The sequence below is a fragment of the Lathamus discolor genome, chromosome 6, assembly GCF_037157495.1.
Source record: "Lathamus discolor isolate bLatDis1 chromosome 6, bLatDis1.hap1, whole genome shotgun sequence".
In the NCBI taxonomy this organism is placed as follows: Eukaryota; Metazoa; Chordata; class Aves; order Psittaciformes; family Psittacidae; genus Lathamus; species Lathamus discolor.
In genome coordinates, this window is record NC_088889.1 from 2,054,157 (window position 1) to 2,081,165 (window position 27,009).

The window sequence follows — 27,009 nt, forward strand, 5'->3', positions numbered from 1 at the left end:
CGATGCGGCTGCAGGGGTAACACGCGCGTCCCTGTCACACGCGTGTCCGTGTACACGCGTGTCCCGCTCACACGCATGTGTGGGGGTGACACCCCCCCCCCGGCCCGGGGGGGTCATTTCTTCTTGGGGAAGAAGCTGAAGCGTTTCTCCTTGTCCCGGCGGGGCAGGGGGCCCGCGGGGGGGGCCGTGGCCGGGGGCAGGCTCTGGGCCTTGCCCCGCCAGCCCTGGCACTCGCCGATGGCCGCGCTCAGCCCCTGCAGCCAGGCCTGCAGCTCCTCCTGCGGACACGGGCGCCGCGTGAGCAGGGGATGCCCTGGGCACCCCCCGGCTGGTTCCGGCTGCCCCACATCTCCCACAGCCAGCCCAGGAGTACCCCCAGCCCCACACCGTGTCCTGATGGCATCCTTGGTTACCCCATGGTCCCCTGGGTACCCCCAGCCCCACACCATGTCCTGATGGCATCCTTGGTTACCCCATGGTCCCCTGGGTACCCCCAGCCCCACACCATGTCCTGATGGCATCCTTGGTTACCCCATGGTCCCCTGGGTACCCCCAGCCCCACACCATGTCCTGATGGCATCCTTGGTTAGCCCATGGCCCCTGGGTACCCCCAGCCCCACACCATGTCCTGATGGCATCCTTGGTTAGCCCATGGTCCCCTGGGTACCCCCAGCCCCACACCATGTCCTGATGGCATCCTTGGTTAGCCCATGGCCCCTGGGTACCCCCAGCCCCACACCATGTCCTGATGGCATCCTTGGTTAGCCCATGGCCCCTGGGTACCACCAGCCCCACACCGTATCCTGATGGCATCCTTGGTTACCCCATGGTCCCCTGGGTACCCCCAGCCCCACACCATGTCCTGATGGCATCCTTGGTTAGCCCATGGCCCCTGGGTACCACCAGCCCCACACCATGTCCTGATGGCATCCTTGGTTACCCCATGGTCCCCTGGGTACCACCAGCCCCACACCATGTCCTGATGGCATCCTTGGTTACCCCATGGTCCCCTGGGTACCACCAGCCCCACACCATGTCCTGATGGCATCCTTGGTTAGCCCATAGTCCCCTGGGTACCACCAGCCACCTATGTCCTCCCAAGCATCACCAGCCCCACACCATGTCCTGATGGCAGCTACTGACACCCATGGCCCCTGGGTACCACCAGCCCCACACCATGTCCTGATGGCATCCTTGGTTACCCCATGGTCCCCCAGGTACCACCAGCCACCTATGTCCTCCCAAGCATCACCAGCCCCACACCATGTCCTGATGGCACCCCTGGCCACCCCATGGCCCCTGGGTACCACGAGTGTCCCCTGGGCACCGCCACCCATCCTGTATCCCCCTGGGCACCACCGACCGCCCCGTGTGCCACGGGTACCACTCACCTCATCCTTGCCATGGAAGAGCCACTCGCTGCCATTGCTGAGCCTGGGGACAGAGCACAGTGAGGCGGGTGCTGTGGGTGCCGCCCCATAGCACCCCATAGCAACCCATAGCACCCCATAGCACCCCATAACACCCCACAGCAACCCATAGCACCCCATAATACCCCATAACACCCCGTAGCACCCCATAACACCCCATACCACCCTATAACACCCCATAGCACTGCATAACACTCCATAATACTCCATAACACCCCATATCACCCCATAACACGCCATACCACCCCACAGCACCCCATAATGCCCCATAACACCCCATAGCACCCCATAATACCCCATAACACCCCATAGCACCCCATGACATGCCATAACACCCCATAACACCCCATAGCAACCCATAGCACCCCATAACACCCCATATCACCCCATAACACCCCATAATGCCGCATAACACCCCATATCACCCCATAACACCCCATAATACCCCATAGCACCCTATAGCACCCCATAGCACCCCATAGCAACCCATAACACCTCATAGCACCCCATACCACCACATAGCACCCCATAATACCCCATAGCACCCCATAACACCCCATAATACCCCACAGCACCCCATAGCACCCCACCGCACCCCACCGCAGGGCACCCGGGGCCGTACCTCAGCTTGAAGACGTGCTTCTTCTTCTTGTAGCCGGCGGCCACCTCGCAGGAGGCGTCCTGCAGCCCCAGCGGCTCCTCGCCGTGGCAGGGCAGCCCCAACGCCCGGCTCTTGGCGTCCTTGAAGAAGGCGAGCTGGCCCCCCCGCAGCACGCAGTACCGCGTGCTCCACGACCTGCGCCACAGCGCCCCGTCACCAGCACCATCACCACCAGCACCATCACCATCATCACCATTGCCATCACCATTGCCATCACCATCGCCATCACCATCACCACCATCACCACCATCACCATCGCCATCACCATCACCACCGTCACCATCACCATCACTATCATCACCATCGCCATCACCATCGCCATCACCATCACCACCATCACCACCATCACCATCATTACCATCACCATCACCACCATCACCCTCATCACCATCACCCTCATCACCATCACCATCAACACCATCACCATCACCATCATCACCATCGCCATCACCACCATCACCATCACCATCACCACCATCACCACCATCACCATCGCCATCACCATCACCACCGTCACCATCACCATCACTATCATCACCATCGCCATCACCATCGCCATCACCATCACCACCATCACCACCATCACCATCATTACCATCACCATCACCACCATCACCCTCATCACCATCACCCTCATCACCATCACCATCAACACCATCACCATCACCATCATCACCATCGCCATAACCATCACCACCATCACCAACCATCATCATCACCAACCATCATCATCATCACCAACCACCATCAACACCATCACCATCATCACCATCACCATCAAGACCATCACCATCATCACCACCATCACCATCACCACCATCACCATCACCATCTTCACCATCACCATCATCACCACCATCACCACCATCATCATCACCATCACCACCATCATCTCCATCATAGAATCGTAGAATAATTTGGGTTGGAAAGGACCTGAAGATCATCCAGTTCCATCATCACCACCATCATCATCACCTTCATCCCCATCCCCATCATCATCACCATCACAATCATAGAACCATAGAATCATAGAATAGTTACGGTAGTGAAGGACCTTAAGATCATCTACTTCCATCATCACCACCATCATCATCACCACCATCACCTTCATCACCATCCGCATCCCCATCCCCATCATAGAACCATAGAATAGTTAGGGTCTGAAATGACCATAAGATCATCTAGTTGCAGCATCACCATCATCACCACGACTACCACCACCATCACCACCTCTACTATACCCATCACCACCACCATCACCACCAGTACTATTTCCACCACCACCTTCATCACCATCACCACCACCACCATCACCACCACTGTTCCTACCGGTTGGACGCCCGCTTGGTGGCTGCCTCCAGGTCGTGCTTGCGGCCCAGGTACCCCTCCAGCTGGATGTTGGTGGCACGGGCCGGGAGCGTCGCCGGCTCCTCCGGCTCCTCCCGCCGCGGCGAGGCCGGCTCCTCATCGCCCACCGGCCGCGTCAGCTGCCGCCAACCAACAGCCCCGTCACCACCAAGAGCCCCGGCCCGAGGGGCTGCGCCTGCCACGGCGGCACCGCGCTCATCGCCCGTGGCCCCGAGGTGATGGGTGCCGGGTGTCGGCGATGGGGACCCCACCGGCTCCGGGGCGAGCGGCGGTGGGTGCCAGGGGGACACCAGGGACTTGGGGCGTGGTGGAGCCATGGGACAAGGAGCACCCTGGGGACACCCGTGGGGCAGGGACCCCCGGATGTGCGGTGATGGGGCTGAGCCGCTGCGGTGCCGACCCCTACCCAGGGCGCTTGGGGTGGTGGGGGGGGGGGACTGGGGGCAGTGAAGGGGGTCCCAGCCCAGGGCAGGCACTGGGTGTCACGGGAGGGGCTCAGTGATGCCGAGGTGCCGGTGCCCCCGTGCGCCCATGGGTGCGTGCACGTGTCTGCCGGCACCGCAGCGCCCAGCGGAACAGGGACAATGCCCGCAGGCAGGCAGGCAGGGAAGGATTGTGTCCCCAGGCAGTGGAAAGGGCCACATCCCCAAGCAGGCAGAGGGGACCCTGTCCCCAAGGAACCAGAGGATGCCCATGGCCCCAAGCAGGCAGAGGGGACCCTGTCCCCAAGGAGCCAGAGGATGCCCATGGCCCCAAGCAGGCAGAGGGGACCCTGTCCCCAATGAACCAGAAGATGCCCATGGCCCCAAGCAGGCAGAGCAACCCAAAGCAATGCGGTCCCCAAGCAGGCAGCAGGAGCAGAGGATGTCCATGGCCCCAAGCAGGCAGAGCAGGCAGGAGGGGAGCGGGTGGCCGCAAGCACAAGGTTGGTTGGCATATGGGGCTGACGGTGCCCTGATGGTGGCAATGCCCTGCTGGTGAGGATTCCATGTGGAGCAGTGATGCCCTACAGGTTGTTGAGGTCTTGTAGGGTGACAATGGCCCATGGGGTGACAATGCCCCACAGAGTGATGATGCTCCTTGGTGTGATGATGCCTCATAGGGTGACACCCCCATGGGGTGACCATGTCTATACAGTGATGATATCTCTTGGTGTGATGATGTCTCGTAGGGTGACATCTCCATGGGGTGACCATGGCCACATGCAGTGATGCTGCTCCTTAGGGTGATGGTGGCTCTCAGGGTGATGATGGCTCACAAGGTGACATCCCCATGGGGTGACCGTGTCTATACAGTGATGATGCTCCTTGGTGTGATGATGCCTCACAGGGTGACACCTCCATGGTGTGACCATGCCCATACAGTGATGCTGCTCCTTAGGGTGATGATGTCTCATAGGGTGATACCCCCATGGGGTGACCATGCCCATACAGTGATGGTATCTCTTGGTGTGATGATGCCTCACAAGGTGATACCCCCATGGGGTGACCATGCCCATACAGTGATGGTATCTCTTGGTGTGATGATGCCTCACAGGGTGACACCCCCATGGGGTGATGATACCCAAGGAGTGACAACACCCCCGGTGCCACAAGCCGTGATGTGAGCCAGAAGCTGTGTGTCCATTGCCTGATGCTCCCCCCCATGCCAGGGTGCCACAGACCCATGGGGTGTCCCCATGGGTCTCTCCGGGGGTGCACACCAACAGCAGGGGATGGTGACCGGGATCTGCCCAGCCCATGCAGATAACCCAGCTCTGCCCAGAGCCACCCGTGGGTGCCAGCCTCCCACAGCCTGGTCCCGAAGAGGAGTGATGGGAAGGGAAGGGGAAGGTGCAGCACCCATGGGTGCAGCACCCATGGGCCCAGCCGGCCTTTTGGGGGTGATTTATAGCATTTATTCAACTCAAGGCAAGGAACAAGGTGAGGACGAGGGGGGTGCAGGAGCCGTCGGCACGACACGGTGATGGGTTTGCCAGGAGACGATGGGACATGCAGGGAGACCTTTCCATGCTGCCGGGGAAGGAGGAAGCTAAAGGTGAGAACTGACCGGCTCTGGTCCATCGGTGGTGGGTGCGGAGGTGTCCTGTGTGCTCGTGCCCTTCCTCTTCTCCTCATCCTCCTCTTCCTCAGACCTGCAGCAGGGAGGAAGGGGCTTGGAGCAGCCTGGCCTAAGGGCAGCGGGTTGGAACCGGATGGGCTTTAAGGTCTCTTCCGACCGAAACCATTCCATGGTTCTAGATCCCCATCCCAGCCAGGGCCGGCTGCTCTCCTGGCCCACCAAGGGACGGAAGCACTGGAATGGTGGCACTGAGCCTCCACCTTTCCCCTTTCCCTGCGCTGATCCACTGCTCCCAGACCAAACCCTTGCAGAAGAGGGATGCTGCTGATGGTACCCATGTGCCTGCCCCAGAAGCCGCCGCATCCCCGCAGCGATGCCGCCGGCACCTCTTACCCAGGCTCCAGCTCCCCATCCAGATCCAGGCGGTATTCCGGAGCCTCGGAATGCGTCGTCCTGTCCCGTGCCAGTCCCTCACGCAGCGTCCGCCCGCCCAGGAGCTCCAGCTGCCGGGGAAGGGGACAGGGGCGTCAGGGGGCGATGGGGCTGTGGGATGGGGACCGCGCTCGGTGCCGCGCCGCGCTCACCGTGGTCAGCTTCCGCAGGGCGGCGATGCGCTCCTCCCACGTGGCCGAGGACTTCTCGAAGGCCTCGTGGCGCTTGAGGAGCTTCTCCACTGCGTCCACCGTGTGCCCGTAGTCGCTGCTGGCCAGGTAGGGCTCCTGCGCCATGAGCCACGACTCGGCCACCGAGGCGTCACGGGAGAACTGGCACACCTCCAGCACTGCGGCGGGGGTGGGAGCGCTTAGACCCTGCCACCAGTGCCATCACCGCCATCACCACCATCACCCATCGTCATCATCACCATCACCATCACCACCACCATCACCACCATCACCACCACCACCACCATCGCCACCCATCGTCATCACCACCATCACCATCATCATCACCACCATCACCATCCATCATCATCACCAACTAGCATCATCATCATCACCAACCATCACCATCACCACCATCACCACCACCACCACCATCACCACCCATCGTCATTACCACCATCACCACCCATCATCATTACCACCATCACCATCACCACCACCACCATCGCCACCCATCATCATCACCACCATCACCATCATCATCACCACCATCACCACCCATCATCATCACCAACTATCATCATCATCATCACCAACCATCACCATCACCACCATCACCATCCATCGTCATCACCATCATCACCACCCATCATCATCACCAACCATCACCACCATCATCACCACCATCACCAGCCATCATCACCACCATCACCAGCCATCATCATCACCAACCATCGTCATCACCATCATCACCACCCATCATCATCACCAACCATCACCATCATCATCACCACCATCGCCACCCATCATCATCACCAACCATCACCATCATCATCACCACCATCACCACCCATCATCATCATCAACCATCACCATCATCATCACCAACCACCACCATCACCACCATCACCATCACCACCCATCGTCATCACTAGCCCTCATCACCATGACCAGGGAGAATTGGCACACCTCCCGCACCGCAGGGGTGGGAGCGCTTAGACCCTGCCACCACCAGCGCTAACAACGACCAGCATCATCACCTTCCCTACCACCATCATCATCATCACCAACCACCATCATCACCACCATCATGCAGGAGAACTGGCACACCTCCAGTACAGTGGATGGGGATGGGAGCGCTTAGACCCTGCCACCACCAGCACCACCAAAACCACCACCAGCATCATCACCATCATCACCACCATCATCAGCACCATCACCACCACCAACAGAGAACTGAGAGAATCGGAACATCTCCAGCACTGCGGGCAGGGAGAGCAGTGCTCAGACCCTGCCACCACCACCATCACCACCATCAGCCTCATAACCATCCTCACCACCATCACTCCCCATCACCATCGCCAGCAGCACTGCACTGCAACAGGGCTGGCAATGCTCAGACCCTGCCACCACCATCACATCACCATCACCATCATCACCACCATCACATCACCATCACCATCACCATCGCCACCACCATCACATCACCATCACCACCATCATCACCATCACATCACCACCACCATCACCACCATCATCACCTCACCATCACCATCACATCACCATCACCATCACTGCCTGATGGTGGTGCGAGAGCCCAGCGAGCTCAGTGCTCCATCCTTGCTAAACACCGGAACCCTTTTACCTGCCACCGTTTCACCCTGTTACCACATGAGCAGGCTGAAGCCCTGCGTGCAACACTCGGCCCATCACTGGCACAGGGACAGAACCTTTCCTCTCCCAGATTCCAGTGATCCAACAACCAAATTTGCGCCATGAAACTTTAAAGAGGCTCATTTTTCATGATGACCGTTCAGTTAAACACCATCACTTGGACCTGTCTCTTACAGAGGCTGCTCAAGCAGCCGGCAGATCAGTTTTGCTATGCCCGTGGCTGGTTGCTGCATTCTGTAAGCAATCTTTCAGTCAGTTTTAGGAGTATTTCAGTGTTTTCAGCACACCTGACAGTGCTCAGCCCCACCGTCATCACCATCATCAACCATCATTGCCGTCACAACTACCATCACCATATTCCCAACACCACCACATCCTCAGCACCAGCACATCCCCAGCAACACCACATCTTCATCACCACCACCATCACATCCCTATCACCATCACCATCACATTCCTATCACCATCACCACCCCATCTCCATCACCACCATCACCACATCCCCATCCCCACCATTACCACATCCCCATCCCCACCATCACCACATCCCCATCACCACCACCATCACATCCTCATCCCCACCACTCCAACCCCATCCCCACCACCCCATCCCCATCACCCCATCCCCATCATCACCCCATCTCCATCACCAGCATATCTCCATCACCAGCACATCTCCATCACCACCATCACCACATCCTCATCACCACCCCATCTCCATCACCACCATCACCACATCCCCATCACCACCATCACCACATCCCCATCACCACCACCATCACATCCACATCCCCACCACTCCACCCCATCCCCACCACCCCATCCCCATCACCCCATCCCCATCATCACCCCATCCGCATCATCACCCCATCTCCATCACCAGCACATCTCCATCACCACTGCATCTCTATCACCACCACCATCACCAGCACATCACCATCACCACATCTCCATCACCATCACCACATCTCCATCACCACCACCACATCCCCATCACAACCACCCCATTCCCATCTCATCCCCATCACAACCACCCCATCCCCATCTCATCCCCATCACAACCACCCCATCCCCATCACAACCATCCATCCCCATCACCACATCTCCCCTATCACCACCGCATCCCCATCACCACCATCACATCCCCATCACCACCACGTGCCCACCACTATCACCACATCACCACCATTATCACCGCATCCCCATCACCACCCCGCCACCACTCACACAACAGCAGCTGCTCCCGGCGCTGCTCCCACATTTCCATCATGGTTTTCCTCTTCTCCACCAGCTCCACCAGCTTCGCTTTGACCTGCGGGGGGGGACATAGTCAGGGGTGGCCGCGGTGGCACCAACCCTACCGCACCCCCCAACCTGGGTGCCCTCACCTCGGGTGACTCCTGGTGCTTGCGCTGCAGCAGCTTCTTGCCCAGCTCGATGCAGGCGCTGAAGCTCTTGTCCCGAGCATCCACCTCAGCCTTGATGCCCTGGTGGTATTTAATGAGCAGCTCCACTGAGGAGACGTCCCTGGGGACACAGAGGTGACGGCATTGGGGATGGGTCATAGATCCATGGGATGGGTTGGGATGCAGGGAGCTTAAAGCTCCTCCAGCTCCAACCCCAACACCTTCTGCTGGAGCAGCTTGCTCCAAGCCCCTGTGTCCAACCTGGCCTTGAGCACTGCCAGGGATGGGGCAGCCACAGCTTCTCTGGGCACCCTGTGCCAGCGCCTCAGCACCCTCCCAGGGAAGAGCTTCTGCCTAAGAGCTCAGCTCAGTCTCCCCTCGGGCAGGTTCAAGCCATTCCCCTTGGCCTGTCCCTACAGGCCCTTGTCCCAAGCCCCTCTCCAGGTTCCCTGCAGCCCCTTTAGGCCCTGGAGCTGCTCTCAGGTCTCCCCTTCCTGAGCCTTCTCCTCCCCAGGCTGCCCCAGCCCAGCTCTCATCCCATTTTTCCACCGCGCAGCACCAGGCCCGCGCCGGGCGCAGCCGTACCTGGGCTTCTCCTGGGTCTCGATCTGCCGCACGATGCTCTCCATCCAGCAGAGCAGGTCCCGCGCCGTGCTGAAGAACCGGTGCCTGTCGGCCGTGTCCTCCAGCCGTGCCCGGCGCCCGCTGCACGCCTCCAGCAGCTCCCGCAGCGCTCGGGCCACCTCCTGCTCCTGCTCCTGGATGCTGCTCGCCTTCTCCCCGGCATAGGCGGTCTGCAGGCGCGCTGCCGTGTCCTGGAACTGCTGCACCTGCAGGCAGCAGGGAACCGACCGGGTTGGGAAGGAGCCTCAAGCTCACCCAGCCCAACCATTGCCCGGCACTGCCACGGCCACCACCGAGCCACGGCACCCAGAGCCACATCCGCACATCCTCTAAGCACCCGCAGGGCTGGTGCCTGCAGCCCTGCCCTGGGCAGCCTGTTCCAGTGCTGAGCACCCTCTGGGGCAGGAATTGTTCCTCAGCTCCATCTAAACCTGCCCTGGTGCAGCTTGAGGCCGGTTCCTCTTGTCCCATCCCTTGTTCCTTGGGAGCAGAGCCCAGCCCCTCCTGGCTCCATCCTCCTGTCAGGCACTTGCAGGGAGCCATCAGGTCCCCCCTGAGCCTTCTCTTCTCCATCTGAACCCCCCAGGTCCCTCAGCCGTTCCCCAGCACCCTTGGGCTCCAGGCCCTGCTCCAGCCCCATTGCCCTTCTCTGGCCCCGCTCCAGCCCCTCCAGGTCTCTCTTGGGGTGAGGGGCCCGGAGCTGAGCACAGGATTCGAGGTGCAGCCCCCGCAGTGCCCAGCACAGGGGCCCGATCCCTGCCCTGGTCCTGCTGCCGCACTGGTGCTGGCACAAGAGGATGCTCTCGGCTCCCGCTGGCACAGCATCACCCACCCCTGCGCAGCCTCACCTGCGTCTCCAGCAGCCGGAGGTCGCGCTCGAAGGCGCTGTGCATGCGGTGGAAAGCCTCCACCGAGCTCGTGTCCTCGCCCAGGTCCTGCGGCAGCTCCCGGCGCCGGGCGCCGATGAGGGCCAGCAGCTCAGCACCATCGTAGAAGTACTTGTGCAGGTCGTAGGAGGCGGCCAGGAGCTGCATGCGGGTGTCGATGAGCTCCAGGAGGTCAGCCCAGCTCTCGTTCAACCCATCCTTCCATTCCGCCATGGTGGCTGCCTCCGTGTGCCCCGCATCGATGAGGTCCTCGATGGTCAGGTTCACCCGGTCCACGCGTTCCTGCCCCACGCTGCCCGTGTCCCGGGCGAACTCCCGGAACTTCTCCCTTAGGAGCTGCACAAAAGAGTCGACTTCATCCCCCGTAAACCCTCCCATCAGCATCGCCGCACCCAGCCCGGCATCCTCACCGTGACGTGGTCCAGGTCCTGCCCCATCTCCTGCGAGGAGGCGGCCACGTCGCGCTCGGCGATCCATTGCTCCAGGTCCTCCACCTCCCGCTTCAGCTGGAAGAGGTGTGCCATGTGCTCCAGGCGCCGGCGCCGCTCCTCGCCCGCCTCCTTCAGCCCCGCGTAGTGCTTGTCCACCTGGCCCTGCAGCCGGATGATCTGCTCCCTGCGCGGCCCCGCACACAGACAGCGCCGTTCGCACCCGCGGCGCACGGCCCCGACCCGCCCGTGAGGGCAAACGGGGGGTGTTTGGGGTGAAGGACCCATGGCGCGACCCCCCCTGCATCCCTGTGCCACCCCCTCCCCGCTGCAGCCGCGGCGATGCCACCGTTGCGGTGAGCAATGGCACCGGCGCTCCTGCCGCGGCACCCAGCTCGGTGCTGGGGGCACCCTGGGGACACCCGAAGGGACGGGGGACGGGCGATGCGGGCACCTACCCCTCGGGGTGGCCGGTGGAGAGCAGCTGCTGAGCCCTCGCCGCCAGCTCCTTGATGGTGATGCCATAGTCCTCGATGGACCGCTGCTGCCGCACGTGCCGCTTGAGCATCACCAAGCTGCTCTCCTCGTCCTGCGGTGCGACAGACAGCGGCACCCGTCAGTCCAGCCCCAGCTCCCGATGCTATGGGCATGGCCTGAATCTATCAGGTGCGGTGAGGAGCTCAGTAGGGCATGGCCATGCTATGGGTTGGTGTGTAATGGGTTGGTGTGTAATGGCTTGGAACTGGATGGGGTGGCAGGTTAGCACGGGATTGATGACAAGGGTCAACTATGGGATGGCATGTAATGACAAGATATGGCACGGGAAGACCTCTAATGGAATGGCATAGAGTGGCATGGATGGCATGGCATGAGATGCTAGAGCATGGCATGGGATGGATGACATGTAATGGCACAGCGTGGCGCAGGATGGTGTGTAACAGCGTGGCACACTGCGGGACCAGAACAGAATCGGAGCCATGGGATGGGTTGGGATGCAGGGACCTTAAAGCCCATCCAGCTCCAACCCCAACACCTTCCACCGGAGCAGCTTGCTCCAAGCCCCTGTGTCCAACCTGGCCTTGAGCACTGCCAGGGATGGGGCAGCCACAGCTTCTCTGGGCACCCTGTGCCAGCGCCTCAGCACCCTCCCAGGGAAGAGCTTCTGCCTAAGAGCTCATCTCAGTCTCCCCTCGGGCAGGTTCAAGCCATTCCCCTTGGCCTGTCCCTACAGGCCCTTGTCCCAAGCCCCTCTCCAGGTTCCCTGCAGCCCCTTTAGGCACTGGAGCTGCTCTCAGGTCTCCCCTTCCTGAGCCTTCTCCCCTCCAGGCTGCCCCAGCCCAGCTCTCTCAGCCCCTCCATAGATGCCGGATGCTCGCCGCGCCGGGATGCCCCAAGACACGGGAGCACCGCACGGAGCCGCCGCTCACCTTGGGCTTCTCCTCGTCTCCCATGAAGAGCTCCTGCTCGCTGATCCAAGCCTCGGCCTCTGCAGCATCCATGTAGTAGAGCTGAGCCTCCCCGGCCTCCCGCAGCCGCCGCTGCCGCGCCGACACCTCCTCCTGCAGCTCCTGCCACTGCTCCCGCAGCGCCCGCACCCGCGCCTCCAGCTCCGGCCTCGCCTCCTCTCCCCTCGTGGCCTCCTCAGCCCTGCTCAGCACCTCGGCCAGGCGCGGCTCGTGGCCCCACAGCTCCTTCTGCAGCGTCTGCAGCGAGGGGAGGGTGATGGTGAGCCCGGGGAGCCGGGGGATGAAGGCTCATCCATGGGATGCAGGACCCGCCGGGACGCCGCGGGTGATGGGTGCTTGCCCTGCGCCCGCACCCACCTCATTCCTCTTGGCCAGGCGCTGCGCACTGGGCAGGTCGGTGCCGTGCTCCATTGACCTCGCCAGGGGCAGCCGCTCTTGCACCCAAAGCTGGAGGTGACAGCACCCAATGAGCACCGCACGGCACCCATGGGTGCCCCCCCCCAACCCCGGTCTGGCACGCCGGAGCCCTGCGTGGAGAGGATGCTCACCGTCTCGTCCTCCAGGTCCCTCCCGAGCTGGTACATGGCCTTAGCGGTCTCCAGCTCCTTCCTCCTCCTCTGCAGCGGCTCCAGCAGCTCCAGGCAGCGCTGCCGGAGCCTCTGGTCGTGCCTGTCACCATCCGGCACATCCCCGGCAGGGGATGGACCCTGTAATCCCAACTCCTCCAGCTCCTTCATCCACGCTCCCACTTGCTCTTCCAACCTCTGGTAGCATCAGAGAACCGCTTGGGTTGGAAAGGACCCCAGCATCACCCAGTTCCAAGCCCCTGCCACGGGCAGGGACACCATGCTCTAAACCACAGCACCCAAGGCTCCATCCAACCTGGCCTCGAACACCACCAGGGATGGGGCACGGGGCAGAGCGTGGGGATCAGAGCAAGGATGGGGACCGACGGGCTCCGTATGGGGACCCCCCCCATCGCCACCCTCTTTCACCCCATACACGGGCCCCTGTGCCCCCGACCCACCGTCAGCCTCTTGAGCAGCGCGTTGGTGGCGGGGAGGTCCTTGGCGCGCTCGGTGCCGCGCAGCTCCTGCTCGGCGCGGCTCAGCCACGTCTCCAGCTCCCCGTAGCTGCGGGCGTACAGCGCGGCGCGGTCGGCCTCGAAGAGCTGCCGGCCCTTGGCTTGGGCGGCCCCGTTGAGCTCGGCCCAGCGCTGCCGCAGCTCCTGCAGGCGCCCCGTCACCGCCTCCCTGTGCCGGGGCTTGCGCCGCGCCAGCTCCTGCCCCTCCTGCGGTGCCGATGGGTTGGCGGTGAGCGCAGCGATGCTCGGCGGCGGCGCCAGCACCTCCCGCCCGACCCATCGGCACTCACCACCTCCGTCTTCTCCAACCAGCCCTTGTTGGCCTCCAGCTCGGCCATGAACGCCTGGTGCTTCTGCCACCGACCGTGGAGGCCACGGGTGTCACCGTAGGATGCGTCCTGCGCCGTCAGCATCTTCTCGTCCATCCAGGCTTCAAGCTGCGGATAACGGGTGTCAGGGCTCGGCCGGTGGTACCCCCCGTCCCCGGCGCCACCGGCGGTGCCGTGTGCCTACCTCGCGGCAGCTCTGCAGGAAGCTCTGCAGCTCGTGGTTGTCCTGCAGCAACTCCGCCGCCTCCTCCGCCTTGGCCATGACGGCTCCGTGCCTGGTGCGGTGACCGGAGACGGGCATGGGGTCAGTGATGCCCATGGCACGATCCCCACCACCATGCGCCCACGGTGCCCACCGACCCCCCCGCCGGACTCACCGCTCCTGGAGGCCTTGGCACTTCTCAGCGATCTTCTCAGCAAAGATATTGCCCTCGGCCACCAGCTTGGTGCCGCCGTTCACCGCCTTGGGGACCTTCTCAGCGTTGCTCTCCATGCCGGCGCGGAACTCCTGGAACCGGCGCAGCGCGGTGGCCGAGCCCTCCGGAGTGCCGGGCAGGTCGAGGTGTGCCAACGTGTACTCCTGGCGGGGACACGCCGCGGGGTCAACGCCTCGCCATGCCCGTAAGCCAGGACCCCCCCCCCCCCCCAACCATGGACCCGCTTGCTCGCCCACCTGGTTGGTGAGGAGGATCTCCGCCTGCTTGGCATCGTGCAGGAACTCTTGGAAGCCGCGGCACTGGCTGAGGAAGCGCTGCCGAGCCTCTGCCATCCTGCCCAGGGCAGCCCAGCCGTCCTCGACGCCGCGCAGGCGCTGCCGCAGCCCCTCGTACTGCGGGTCCGCCTGCTCCCCCAGCACCCTCTGCCCGGCCTCCAGCAGCGCGCCGAAGGCCGGCGCGTGCTCCTCCGCGTCCCTGCGCGCGGCCTCGTGCCGCTGCAGCAGCTCCTCGGCCTCCGGCAGCGATGCCGGCACCTCGTCGGTGGCCGCCACGGCTTTCTGAGCCCCGAAGAGCCACGCTTGGAAGTCATCCAGGTCCTGCAGGAAGCGCCGGAGCTGCCCCGCTTCCCCCAGGGATGCCGCCTGCTCCCCGAGGGCTGCCTGAAGCTCGTCCCAAGCGGCCACCGCCGCTCCCAGCCGCTCCGACACCTCCGGGGCCACCTCGGGTCGCTCCTGGGCTACTTGGTCGGCCTCGGAGCGCAGCGCGGCCAAGCGGTCCTTGGTGAGCGCCAGCTCCCGCTCGATGCCGTAGAGCTTGCGTTGCGTGGCCAAGACGCCGGCCAGGTCCCGGCCCAGCTCGGCCGTGGCCTGCACAACCTGGGTCTTGCTCTGCAGCCATTCCCGGGTCTCCTGGCATTCCAGGCGGTAGTTGAGGAAGCGCAAGGCCGAGCCCACGGCCCGGCGGCGCTCGGACACCAGCGCCCGGAACCGGTCCCACCTGCGGGGAGATGGCGGTGATGGAGGGGACCGGCCCGAGCATCCCGGGGTCATAGGGACATGGGATGGGTTGGGATGAAGGGAGCTTCGAGCTCGTCCAGCTCCAACCCCTGCCACAGGCAGGGACCCCTTCCATAGAGCCCCTGTGTCTGCCCCAGTGTCGCCCATGCTCATACCTCTCGTTGAGCTGCTCCTGGCACTGCCGGACCTCGGGGCTGCGCGGGTGACCACTTGCCAGCAAACCATCGGCTGCTTGGTTGACGGCAGCGATTTGGGGAGCCACGGTGGCCATCTCCTGCTCCAGCCCATCCAGCCTGCAGAGACACCATGGGATGGGTTGGGATGAAGCGAGCTTCAAGCTCCTCCAGCTCCGAGCCCTGCCCCGGGCAGGGACCCCTTCCACTGGAGCAGCTTGCTCCAAGCCCCTGTGTCCAACCTGGCCTTGAGCACTGCCAGGGATGGGGCAGCCACAGCTTCTCTGGGCACCCTGTGCCAGCGCCTCAGCACCCTCCCAGGGAAGAGCTTCTGCCTAAGAGCTCAGCTCAGTCTCCCCTCGGGCAGGTTCAAGCCATTCCCCTTGGCCTGTCCCTACAGGCCCTTGTCCCAAGCCCCTCTCCAGGTTCCCTGCAGCCCCTTCAGGCACTGGAGCTGCTCTCAGGTCTCCCCTTCCGGAGCCTTGTCCTGAACACCCCCAGCTCCCTGGGCTGAGAAGGGGCAGCAGCTCAGCCCCCACCACGGGTCCCCTCACCTGCGCTGCGCCACATCCAGGTCCTCCAGCGCCTGAGGCACCTCCAGCTGCCGCAGCCAGGTCTCCTTGGCCCCCATCCACAGGTGACAGGCATCGCTCTCCCCAAACACCGTGTAGAGGTCGAGCGCATCCCTCAGCTGCCTGCCCCTGCGCTCGGCCAGCGCGGCCGCCTCGGCGTGCAGCTCCCGCAGCGCCAGGAGCCGGCTCTGCGGCTCGGGGCCGGCGCGCAGCTCCGCCGGGAACCCGTCCGCTCGCTGGGCCAGCTCCTGCAGGTGCTGCCGCGCTCCCTGCAGCTCCTCCAGCAGCTCCTGGTGCTGCCGCAGCAGGGCGCGGGTGCGGGACTCATCCTGCCCCAGCTCCGCGCCGCCCGCCCTGCGCCGCGCATCCCGCAGCGCCTCCGCCAGCTCCTCCGCTTCCACCTGGAACTGGAAGAAGCCCTCGGCCTGGCTCAGCCCCCGCCGGCGGAACGCGGCCAACTCCTCGAGCTGCGCCCACAGCGCCCGCACGGCGCAGCCCCGCTCCCGCAGCCGCCCCGCAGCCGGCCCCGACGGCCCCTCGCCGGCCGCCAGCGCCCGCTCCAGCCGCTCCCCGCGGCTCCGCAGCTCCGCCTCGAAGGCTTCGTGGCGGCGGCGCAGCAGCAGCACCCCCGGCAGGTCCTTGCCGAAGTCCAGCGAGGAGTAAAGCTGCTCCTGCTCCTTGATCCAGCTCTCGGCCTCGTCCAGCTCCCACAGGCACAGCCAGAGCGAGCGGGACTGCTCCAGCAAGGCTCTGCGCCGGGCCGCCAGCGCCTGCAGCTCCCTGCGGCACAGCTCCAAGTGGCTGACGCGGTCACGGATCACTTTGGGGTCGCAGGGGCGGTAGCCTGGAAGGGAACGGGGTGGGTGTCCGTCAGCACGGCGCATCCGTCCCGGCTTTTGCCGTGCCGCGGTCCCGGAGCATCCCGGTTTTCCTACCCTCGGCGTCGGCGAAGCGGAGGGCGGCAGCGCTGATGGCCCGAGTCTTCTCTGCCTGCAGGGCCATGTCGGTCTCCAGCATCCGGTGGGTCTGCAGCAGCTCCTCGGCCTCCAGAAGGTGCTTCCCAGCTTCCGGCGATGCCAACTGCACCTATGGGAGAGCTCGAGGTGGCACCCACTGCCAGTTCCAGCAGCTGCACCCAGCATCTCATCCGCATCCCAGGGTGAGTCCCACCAGCGCCCTGCCCGGTGAGACCAAGAGATCCAACCCATGGTGGCACCCAACCCATGGTGGTATCCAACCCATGGTGGCATCCAGCCCTTAATGGCACCCAAACCATGATGGCATTCAGCCCTTGGTGACACCCAACCCGTGGTGGCACCCAGCTCATGGTGGCACCCAACCCACAGTCGCACCCAACCCATGGTGGCATCCAACCCATTTTGGCACCCTACACATTGTGGCACCCTAGCCACAGTGGCACCCAACCCATGGTGGCACCCAACCCACAGTGGCATCCCACCCACGGTGGCATCCAACCTAATGTGGCACCCAACCCACAGTGGCACCCAACCCACGGTGGCACCCAACCCACGGTGGCACCCAACCCACAGTGGCACCCAACCCACGGTGGCACCCAACCCATGGTGGCATCCCACCCAGAGTGGCATCCAACCCATTGTGGCACCCAACCCACAGTGGCACCCAACCCATCATGCCACCCAACCCACAATGGCACCCAACCCATGGTGGCATCCAACCCATTGTGCCATCCAGCCCCTGGCAGCTCCCAACCAAGTGGCATCCAACCCATGATGGCATCCAACCCCCAGTGGCACCCAGTCCATAGTGGCACCCATGGCGATACCCAACCCTCGGTGGCTCACCTTGACCTCATCCATCCAGTCAATGCAATGGAGCATCTCCTGGAAGAGGTGCTGCAGGGTGAGGTTCATCTCCAGGCGCTGCCGCCGGGCAGCCAGCAGCTCCTGGAGCTGCTCCCAGAGCCGCAGGATGTTGTCCTTGCGCTTGTTGATGCGCTGGATGTCGTGGTACCCCTCCGCCTCCAGCTCCTTGGCCACGGCCTCGATGGCCTGCACCCTCTCCTTGTAGGCGGCCGTATCCGTCTCAATGGCCTCATGCTTCTTCTTGGCCGCCTCCACGGCGGGCAGGTCGTGGCCGAAGTTGTCCTGCCCATCACAAAGCCCGTGGTGAGGCTGTGGTTGGGTGCCCTGGTCCCCGTCCTGCTCGCCAGCCTTACCTGTGCCACCAGGCGCTGGTTCTCGCTCAGCCAGGCCTCCCTCATGGCTGCCTTGCGGTCGAAGCGCCGCGCCAGCTGCTCCAGCTTCTCCTGCCGGATGAGCTCATTGCGCAGCGCCAGCTCCCGCTCGTGTTCCGCCTTCTCCAGCTGCTCCCAGGCCTGCGGGTAGGGATGGCACCGGTGTCCCCGCCATGGCCCTACACCGACCCATGGGGCTTGTTCTGCTGGGGAGCCCCGGAGTGGCCCATGGGTGCTGGGATGCAACCTGTCCTGGGATGGACCGGGCTGCACCAGGGTGGACTGAGTGGGTCCTGGGATGGACTTGAGCTGCTCTAGGATGCACTCAGCTTGACCCAAGAGATGGACACAAGCTGCCTTGAAACCCATTCTGTGATGGACCTGAGCTGCTCTGGGATGGACCCAAACTGCCCCCAGAAGATGGATCCAAACTACCTTGGGATCCATCCTAACATGGACCTGAATTGCTCTGGGATGGAGCTAGACTGGCCCAGGAGGTGGATCCAACCTGTCCCCAGGAGAGGGACCCAACCTGCCTTGGGACCCATCCTTGGATGGACCTGAATTGCTTTGGGATGGGCCTGAACTGCTCTAGGAATGGCATAGCTTGACCTAGGAGATGGCCCCAACAAGCCTTTGGACCCATCCTAAGATGGGCTTGAATTGCTCTGGGACGGACCCACCTTGACCCGGGATGGGCCCAACCAACGTGCCCCCAGGAAATGGACCCAACCTGCCCTTGGACAGCCTGGAGGGCAAAACCACCACGGCTACCAGGGCAAGAGCTGTCCCCAGGCCATAGGGTGCCGTGGGAGCAGCCATACATCCCCATGGCAGCAGGACGTCCCCGTACCCGGTTGATGTCGGACACCAGGCGCCCCTCGTGCGGGGTGTAGACGCGCTGGTTGTTGGCTCTCATCCGCGACTGGATGGTGAAGAGCAGCACCTCCAGGTTCCCCTTCTCCTGAAACCTGCCCGGAGAGGAGAGCTGAGCACCCATGGGTGCCCCACACCAACACGCGGGCACGGTGGGGCTGGGGGACACTCACTTGGGGGGCTTCTCCACGGTGCGGTAGGTGCTGAAGGCCTGGAGCTGGTGCTGAACCCCAGCCAACGAGTTGGCGAAGCTGCGGCTGTTGAGGGAGGCGATGGTCTGCTCGATCCAGGTGAGAAGGTCCGAAGCCAGCCCCCCATAGCCCTCAATCATCCTCTCGGTCTCCTTGGCGTGCTCAATGACCTGTGGTGGGGATGGTGGTGAGCGTGGTTCGATGCCGGTACCGTAGAAGAACCCATCGCACCTCAGTGCCATCCCTTTACCTTGCCCAGGCGCCTGCCCTCCACTTCCAGCACCTTCATCTTGGAGAAGTAGTGGTAGAAAGCCACCACGTAGGTGATGATGGACTTCTCATCGGGGTTCTCCGTGAATACATCTGCTCGGCAAGGGCGAGAAGCATCAATCCTGAGCCAGCATCAATGGGGCACCACAGCCTCATGAGGTCCCCCCCCTTGCTCCCACCCACACCCCGCTTCCATGGGGTTGGAAACCTCTCTGTCCTTTCCACGTGGACCAGGGCCTGTCCCCAGGGCGTGATGGGGGAACCGAGGCAGGCGGGGCGGCAGCAGGAGCTCACCTTCAGGGTCAAGCAGTGGGGTGATGCCAAGGTGCCGCTCGGCCACGCTGAACGCGTGCTCCAGGTTGTGCCGCGCGTTGGATTTGGTCAGGTTATGGAAGTCAACCAGCTCAGGCCTGGGGACAAAGGGGGTGGGATAAGGGTGATGCACCCATGGGACACCCCCGGGGATATCGAATGGGTCGGGTTGGGAAGGACCTTCAGCTCATCCAGTTCCAGCATCCCGGGGCCCCCCTACCTGTGCTTGTGGATGAGGGCGTTGAAGGCCAGCCCGTCCTTCCAGCTGGAGGTGAAGTTGGTGACGTTCACGTGGGGGTACCTGTGATGGGGACAGGACGTCACCGTCAGCCTCCGGTCACCCCAGGTCCCCAGCACGGAGGGGTGCGTGCGCCAGCGCTCACCCCGCCGTCTTCATCTGGCACCAGAGCAGCAGCGCGTCCCGCGCAGAGCGCGTCTCCCGGCCCTCCTGCGTCTCCACGATGATGTCCTGGATCTGGGGGCAGAAGAACACCGCGGGCTTGGATGCGGCTGTCCATGGAGGGAGGGATCCCGCTCGGGAATGGTCCGTGGGGTGCTGAGCTGGGATGTGCCCCCCCAGCCTCACCTGGAAGCGCAGGATGATGGTCCAGATGAGGCCGAGGACCAGGCGGTGGTTGCCATCCACGATGTCGTGCGAGCCCATGTTCTCCAAGTGCACCCTCTGCTCCTTCAGGAACTGCAGCGCCTTGTCCACGTTCTCCAGGCAGTGGATCCGCATCCGGCCTTTGGTGGGCTTGGGCTGGGGCATGACAGAGCTCAGCACCCTCCCTTCTGTGCTGCGCACCCCATTCCCTACCCGGGGACACCCCTGCATGCTGGCGACCACCCTGATGGAACCTTGGTCAACGCCAAGGCCAACAGGCTTGATGGGGCTTAGGATGGGATGGGATGGGATGGGACGGGGTGGGATGTGATGGGATGAGATGGGATGGGATAGGATGGGATGGAATGGGATGGGATGGGATGTGATGGGATGAGATGAGATGGGATGGGATAGGAAGGGATGGAATGGAATGGGATGGAATGGGATGGGGTGGGATGGATTGGGATGGAATGGGATGAGATGGGATGGGATGGGATGGGATGTGATGGGATGAGATGGGATGGGATGGAATGGAATGGGATGGAATGGGATGGCATGGGATGGGATAGGATGGAATGGGATGGGATGGAATGGGATGGGATGAGATGGGATGGGATGGCATGGGATGGGATGAGATGGGATGGGATGGCATGGGATGGGATGGAATGGGATGAGATAGGATGGAATGGGATGAGATGGGATAAAATGGGATGAGATGGGATGGGATGGGATGGGATGGGATGAGATGGGATGGGATAGGATGAGATGGAATGGAATGGGATGGAATGGGATGGCATGGGATGGGATAGGATGGAATGGGATGGGATGGAATGGGATGGGATGGAATGGGATGGGATGAGATGGGATAGGATGGATCCTGGGGTCTCTGTCTGCGCAGCATTCCTACCAGAAGCTCTCCTGACAGCACCTCCAGCAGCTTGATGAGCACTCGCCCGTCCCGGAGGTCCATGTAGAGGTCCGAGATGCGACAGGTCACCCGAGCCAGGTGCGAGTTCACCCACTTGGTGAAGGTCTTCTTCTGCACGGCCTCCCTCTCGTCTGCAAGGAGAACGGAGGCGGTGGCACCCGCAGCGAGGACAACCCGGGGGGACCGAGAGGCCCCGGCACGGACCTGCCAGCGCCTTGATGCGGGAGCGCTCGAAGAGGCGCGCGGAGCTGTTGTCGTTGTCCAGCTCGTCATCGGAGGCGTCCCAGCGCACGTTGATGCGGCTGTACTGCTGCTGCTGCACCTCGTAGTCGTTCACCGAGGTCATGGTCCCTCCTCTGTCCCCCGGCCGGGTGGCCGCTGGCTGCCGGCGAGAGGCCCCTGGCACAGAGCGGGAGCCGGGGACATCACCGTCGGCATCGCCGCGGTGCCGGCGCCTCGCGGGGATTTGCGGCTTAGAAGCCGCTTAAGCTGCTCAAAGGGATTTAACCTCGTCCCCATAGAGGTGTTGGGGGCACCTGGGTGCTGCGGGCTTGGGGGGGACCAATGATGGATGCATGGTGCTGGCATCGCACCCAGCATCCCAACCCTTGGGTACCCCAGGGACATGGGTGCTCTTGCACCCATCCTGACACCGTGTCATGGAGGAGGTGGCACTAAGTGGGTGACAAGGGCACCCAGCATCCCAACCCGGGTCCCCATGGGTGTCCCCTCACCCTTGGGTACCCCAGGGACTTGGGTGCTCTTGCACCCATCCTAACACCGCGTCATGGAGGAGGTGGCACTAAGTGGGTGACAAGGGCACCCAGCATCCCAACCCGGGTCCCCATGGGTGTCCCCTCACCCTTGGGTACCCCAGGGACTTGGGTGCTCTTGCACCCATCCTAACACCGCGTCATGGAGGAGGTGGCACTAAGTGGGTGACAAGGGCACCCAGCATCCCAACCCGGGTCCCCATGGCTGTCCCCTCACCCTTGGGTACCCCAGGGACATGGGTGCTGCTCGCACACCAGCACTGTGCCCTGAAGGTGGTTCCCCAGCACTGGTGGCACAAAGTAGGTGACAATCACACCCAGTGCCCCAGCCCAGACCCCCATGGGTGTCCCGTCACTGCTGGTACCCCCAAGCACATGGGTGCTGATCGCACCCCAGCACCAGTACTATGGAGGGAGTTCACCATCACCGGTGGCACAAAGTGGTGTCAATCACACTCAGCATCCAGGTCCCCACGAGTGTCCCCTCACCCCTGGGTACCTCCTGGGACATGGGTGCTGTTGCACCCACCCCAACACCGCACCATGCAGGGGGTTCACTGGCACCGGTGCCACAAAGCATGTGACAACGGCCCCAACCGGGGTCCCCATTGGTGTCCCCTCACCCCTGGTACCCCAAGGGATGCAGGTATTGTTACACCCCCCCCATCACAGCACCATGGAGGGGGTTCGCCATCACCGGTGGCACAAAGCAGGTGACAATCACCCCAACCCAGGTCCCCATGGTGTCCCCTCACCCCTGGGTACCCCCATGGACACCGGTGCTGTTGCCCGCACCCCACAGAGGGGTCACCACCATCACCGGTGACACAGAGCGGGTGCCAATCACACCCAGTGCCACAGCCCTGGTACCCCCATGGACACGGGTGCTGCTGCCCGCACCCCATATCGGGGTCACCACCATCACCGGTGGCACCGGGTGGGTGACAGCTGCCGGGGCCGGGGCCACCCGCCCCGGGGACATTTGAGACACGGACGGGACGTGGTTGGTGCCTATAAATGCCCCTGAGCAGCTGCCGGCGGGGAGGGGGGGGGCCGCTGGGGCCCCGCTGGGGCCCCGCAGGAGCCAGCACCCAGCCGGGATCCCCCCCCCCCCCGGCCCCCAGGGGACCCTCGGCCATGGGTGTCCCCGGACCCCCCGGGGCACCGGCACGGGGCGTTATCGGGGCCGGCAGCGCTGGGCCGGGCCCGGCTCCGCGCCGTAATCGTAGGGGCGCAGGCAGGGACTTGGCTCCGGGGCCGGGCTGGGCATGGAGCGGGCAGGGGTTGTACGGGGGAGGAGGGATGTGGATGGGTGTGATAGAGCCTGTGCGTGGGGCTGGGGACGGTAAGAGCAGGCGCTTGGAGCGGGAGGGTGCAGGAGCGTGCCAGAGCGTGTGCATGGGCGCAAGGGCATGCAGGAGCGTGTGAGAGTGTGTGCATAGGAGCAAGGGCATGCAGGAGCGTGTGAGAGTGTGTGCATGGGAGCAAGGGCATGCAGGAGCGTGTGAGAGCATGTGCATGGGCGCAAGGACATGCAGGAGCGTGCCAGAGCATGCACATGTGAGCAAGGGCATGCAGGAGTGTGCCAGAGCGTGCACATGTGAGCAAGGGCATGCAGGAGCGTGCCAGAGCGTGTGCATGGGCGCAAGGGCATGCAGGAGCGTGCCAGAGCATGCACATGTGAGCAAGGGCATGCAGGAGCGTGCCAGAGCGTGCACATGTGAGCAAGGACATGCAGGAGCGTGCCAGAGCATGCACATGTGAGCAAGGGCATGCAGGAGCGTGCCAGAGCATGCACGTGTGAGCAAGGGCATGCAGGAGCGTGCCAGAGCATGCACGTGTGAGCAAGGGCATGCAGGAGCGTGCCAGAGCATGCACGTGTGAGCAGGGACATGCAGGAGCGTGCCAGAGCATACATGTGTGAGCAAGGATGTGTAGAAGCGTGCTAGAGTGTGTAAGAGCATGTATGTATGAGCAAGGACATGCAAGAGCATGACAGAGTGCCCACACAAGCAAGGACACGAAGAAGCGTGCCAAAGCATGTGAAAACACACACGCGTGAGCAAGGACATGCAGAGCATGCGCACGCAAGCAGCGAGGACCTGTAGAAGTGTGCCAGAGCGTGTAGGCTCACACGTGCACATGCACATGTGAGCACGGGCATGGAGAAGTGTGCCTGCGTGTGCACGCGTGAGCCAGGACATGCTAAGAGCACACGCATGCAAGCAAGGACACGGGAGTGCACGCAGGGACACGCAATAAGGCACAGGAGAGCGCTCAGGGCCACGCAAGCGCTCAGGTCCTGCAGGAGAGCCCCTGGGGAAGCCCAGATGTGGGAACATCCCCCCCCAATCCCAATCCCAATCCCAATCCCAAAGGGATGCGATGCACCGAGCGTGCTGAGTTGTGTCGGGTCTCTGCCGCGCCGGTGGGGAGGCCCCGGTCCTGGCTGGGCCTTCCCCTACACCATCATCACCACAGCAGGCAGGGCATGGCTGCGAGCATCCGAGGAGGAGGAGGAGGAGGAGGAAGAGGAAGAGGAGATGGGACCCAAGGGAGCTGCCAGCGTGCATCAGGCGCGGGCGCTCACGCAGCCTTTAAATCTCCCTCTGCTTCCCCAGCGCCTTCCAAACGGCCTCGCCGGCAAAGCCACCGCCATCCCGGTGTTCCCACCCCGGGAATTCCGGGATGCCGTCCCCAGCACGAGCATCCTGCGGCCGGGGCCAGGGCAGCGCCGTGAATCAGCACTTCCCGGTGAGGGGCTGGCACCGTGCCGCTGCCAGTGTCCCCCCCATCGGGCCTGGGTGACAGGGTGACCCCCCCCCCCCCCTTGCACCCCAATGGTTGCAGGGGCACCCCCGGCTCGGCCCTCACCATCGCAATGTGCTGCCAAAGCACCGCCGGCTGCTGCCTGAGCGCTCGCGGGGACCCCAAAACACCCCCAAATCACCCCAAAATAGCTGCTCCATCACCTCCGTAGTGGGACTGGTGAGTCCTGGTGTCACCCAGTGTCACCCCGGCTCCTTCACTTCACCATTAACGCTTCGAGCTTCACCTCCATCAACCTCCATCTCCAGCCCCGTTGGGAAGAGGCAGGAATTGAGGGGTATTCCCACATCCCCCCCCCCCCCCCATCCATCCTCCTGCATCCCAAGCACATGGGAAGGGCCTGGAGCAGATGGTCCTGCTCGGCGCGGCCGCTCGGCACAGCACGGGCTCCTTTGGCACGGCACAGCTCCTCCGGGCAGCGTCGGGCCTCGCGCTCCCACCCATGGGTGAGGGTTTGGGTTTCCCTACGGCTGGAATGGGCGCGGGATGCCGGCCGTGCCAGGACTGTCCCATGTCACCTAACCCGGGCGCGGTGACACGCACACGTGCTGACGCTCCACAGACATTGCTGGCTATAAATAGGCCTCCCCTGGCTCCCTTCTTAGGAGCTGCCCCCCTGCACCCCCCCAAAAGCACTGCATGGGACCCTAAAACCACCCCATAGCGACAAAACGCACCTCGGGGGGAGGCTGGGCCAGCACCCACTGGCGTTTTGGCCCGGGGGGGGGGGGGTCTCCTTTCCTTATATCCCCCCCAAACGCTGCTCCACTGGGATAAGCCAACAGGGAAACAGCTCCACAATTCCCTGACTCCAGGAGCAGGAGATTTACAAAGGCAAAAGCTGCCTTGGAATAGGAATCTGGCTTATTGGGGAGGGGGGCATCCCAACACCCATCCCTGAGCATCCTCCTGCGGCCGGGACAAGGGGGGGGCAAGGGCACAGGAGCTGGGGAACTCCTCCCAGTAACTCCAGTTTCCCCCAGTCGCTCTGAGCAGGCGGGGGGGGGGGGACGCGTCCCACCGTGAGTCACCACCGGAGACTGTGTCCTACCGTGTCCCAGCGCCACGCACCCGGTGCTACCGGAGCCCCCCAGGACCCCTCTTCTTGTTGGTGGGGTGTGTGTCCGTGTGTCCCCCCCCCCCATAGGGCCAGCGTCCCCAGGGTGTCCCCAGAAAGTCCCCGCCGCTCGCCCGCCCCGTCCTTCCCGTCCCCGCCGCTCCGAGCACCCCCGGGGGACCCCCCCGCTGCCACCGGCGAGGGGGATAACGGCGAGCGCTGAGCCCCCACCAAACTTTACCCGGTACCCGCAGCCCCCGCAGCGCTGCACCCGCGGCGGGCACCGCGTCCTGGTACCCCCCCACCACCACCACCACCCCGCAGCCTCCCCGCCCCGCTCCGCTCCGGTTCTTCCCCCTTCATCCCTCCCTCTCCATCACCACCATCACCAGCCCCGGAGGCGGCGCATCCCGGCGGCCGCGGCTCTCACCTGCACGGGGCGGCGGGCGGGCGGACGAGCGGCGGCGGCGGCGGGGCCGGGGCCGGAGCCGGGACCGGAGCGGGGCGGGGGGAGCGGAGCCGCCGTGTGCCGCGATATAAATAACATTATCTGTGCGCGCAGGGACATTCCTGCCCGGGGCCAGAGCGCTGCCCGGCCCCGATAGCCCCGCTCCCCCCGGGAGGGCCGGGCGGAGGCGGGCGGGGACGAGCCGCCCGCCCCGCAATGCAGCACAGCGGCCCCCCCCGGCCGCCGCCGCCGCCGCCACCACCGGCTCCTACCGGGCACGGAGCGGCG

At 63.7% G+C, this 27,009-nt stretch overlaps 1 protein-coding gene across 2 annotated transcripts; it reads right to left on the reverse strand.

The window, feature by feature from the left end:
• Positions 1-92: 92 nt before the first annotated feature.
• Positions 93-26,793, reverse strand: SPTB (spectrin beta, erythrocytic). Of its 2 annotated transcripts, XM_065685595.1 has the most exons (36): positions 26,704-26,792; positions 21,819-22,013; positions 21,594-21,745; positions 20,669-20,842; positions 20,466-20,557; positions 20,303-20,383; positions 20,065-20,180; positions 19,751-19,863; positions 19,483-19,670; positions 19,287-19,404; positions 18,416-18,574; positions 18,042-18,344; positions 17,154-17,304; positions 16,201-17,062; positions 15,629-15,766; positions 14,694-15,453; positions 14,398-14,600; positions 14,205-14,295; positions 13,982-14,128; positions 13,635-13,898; positions 13,156-13,371; positions 12,965-13,054; positions 12,569-12,844; positions 11,600-11,730; positions 11,124-11,328; positions 10,675-11,049; positions 9,788-10,032; positions 9,185-9,323; positions 9,024-9,108; positions 6,105-6,301; positions 5,914-6,023; positions 5,509-5,593; positions 3,421-3,578; positions 2,053-2,226; positions 1,392-1,434; positions 93-278 (listed from the first exon to the last, which is right to left on the reverse strand). In XM_065685595.1, exons 2-36 carry the CDS (start codon positions 21,958-21,960, stop codon positions 114-116), a joined length of 6,948 nt encoding a protein of 2,315 aa, XP_065541667.1. In that variant the 5' UTR covers positions 21,961-22,013; positions 26,704-26,792; the 3' UTR covers positions 93-113. The 2 variants fall into 2 exon arrangements, with proteins under 2 accessions (XP_065541667.1, XP_065541668.1); XM_065685596.1 differs by lacking the exons at positions 93-278; positions 1,392-1,434; positions 2,053-2,226; ... (1 more) ...; positions 5,509-5,593; positions 5,914-6,023 and having other exon boundaries at positions 6,251-8,030; positions 26,704-26,793.
• Between the last annotated feature and the right edge of the window lie 216 nt (positions 26,794-27,009).

Coding starts and splice junctions, on each gene's coding strand:
- SPTB (XM_065685595.1), bottom strand. CDS start 21,960: ATGACCTCGGTGAACGACTACGAGGTGCAGCAGCAGCAGTACAGCCGC. Junction 19,671..19,750: donor AGGGCAGGCGCCTGGGCAAG/GTAAAGGGATGG, acceptor TCCCCACCACAG/GTCATTGAGCACGCCAAGGA. Junction 14,296..14,397: donor TGCCAAGGCCTCCAGGAGCG/GTGAGTCCGGCG, acceptor TCACCGCACCAG/GCACGGAGCCGTCATGGCCA.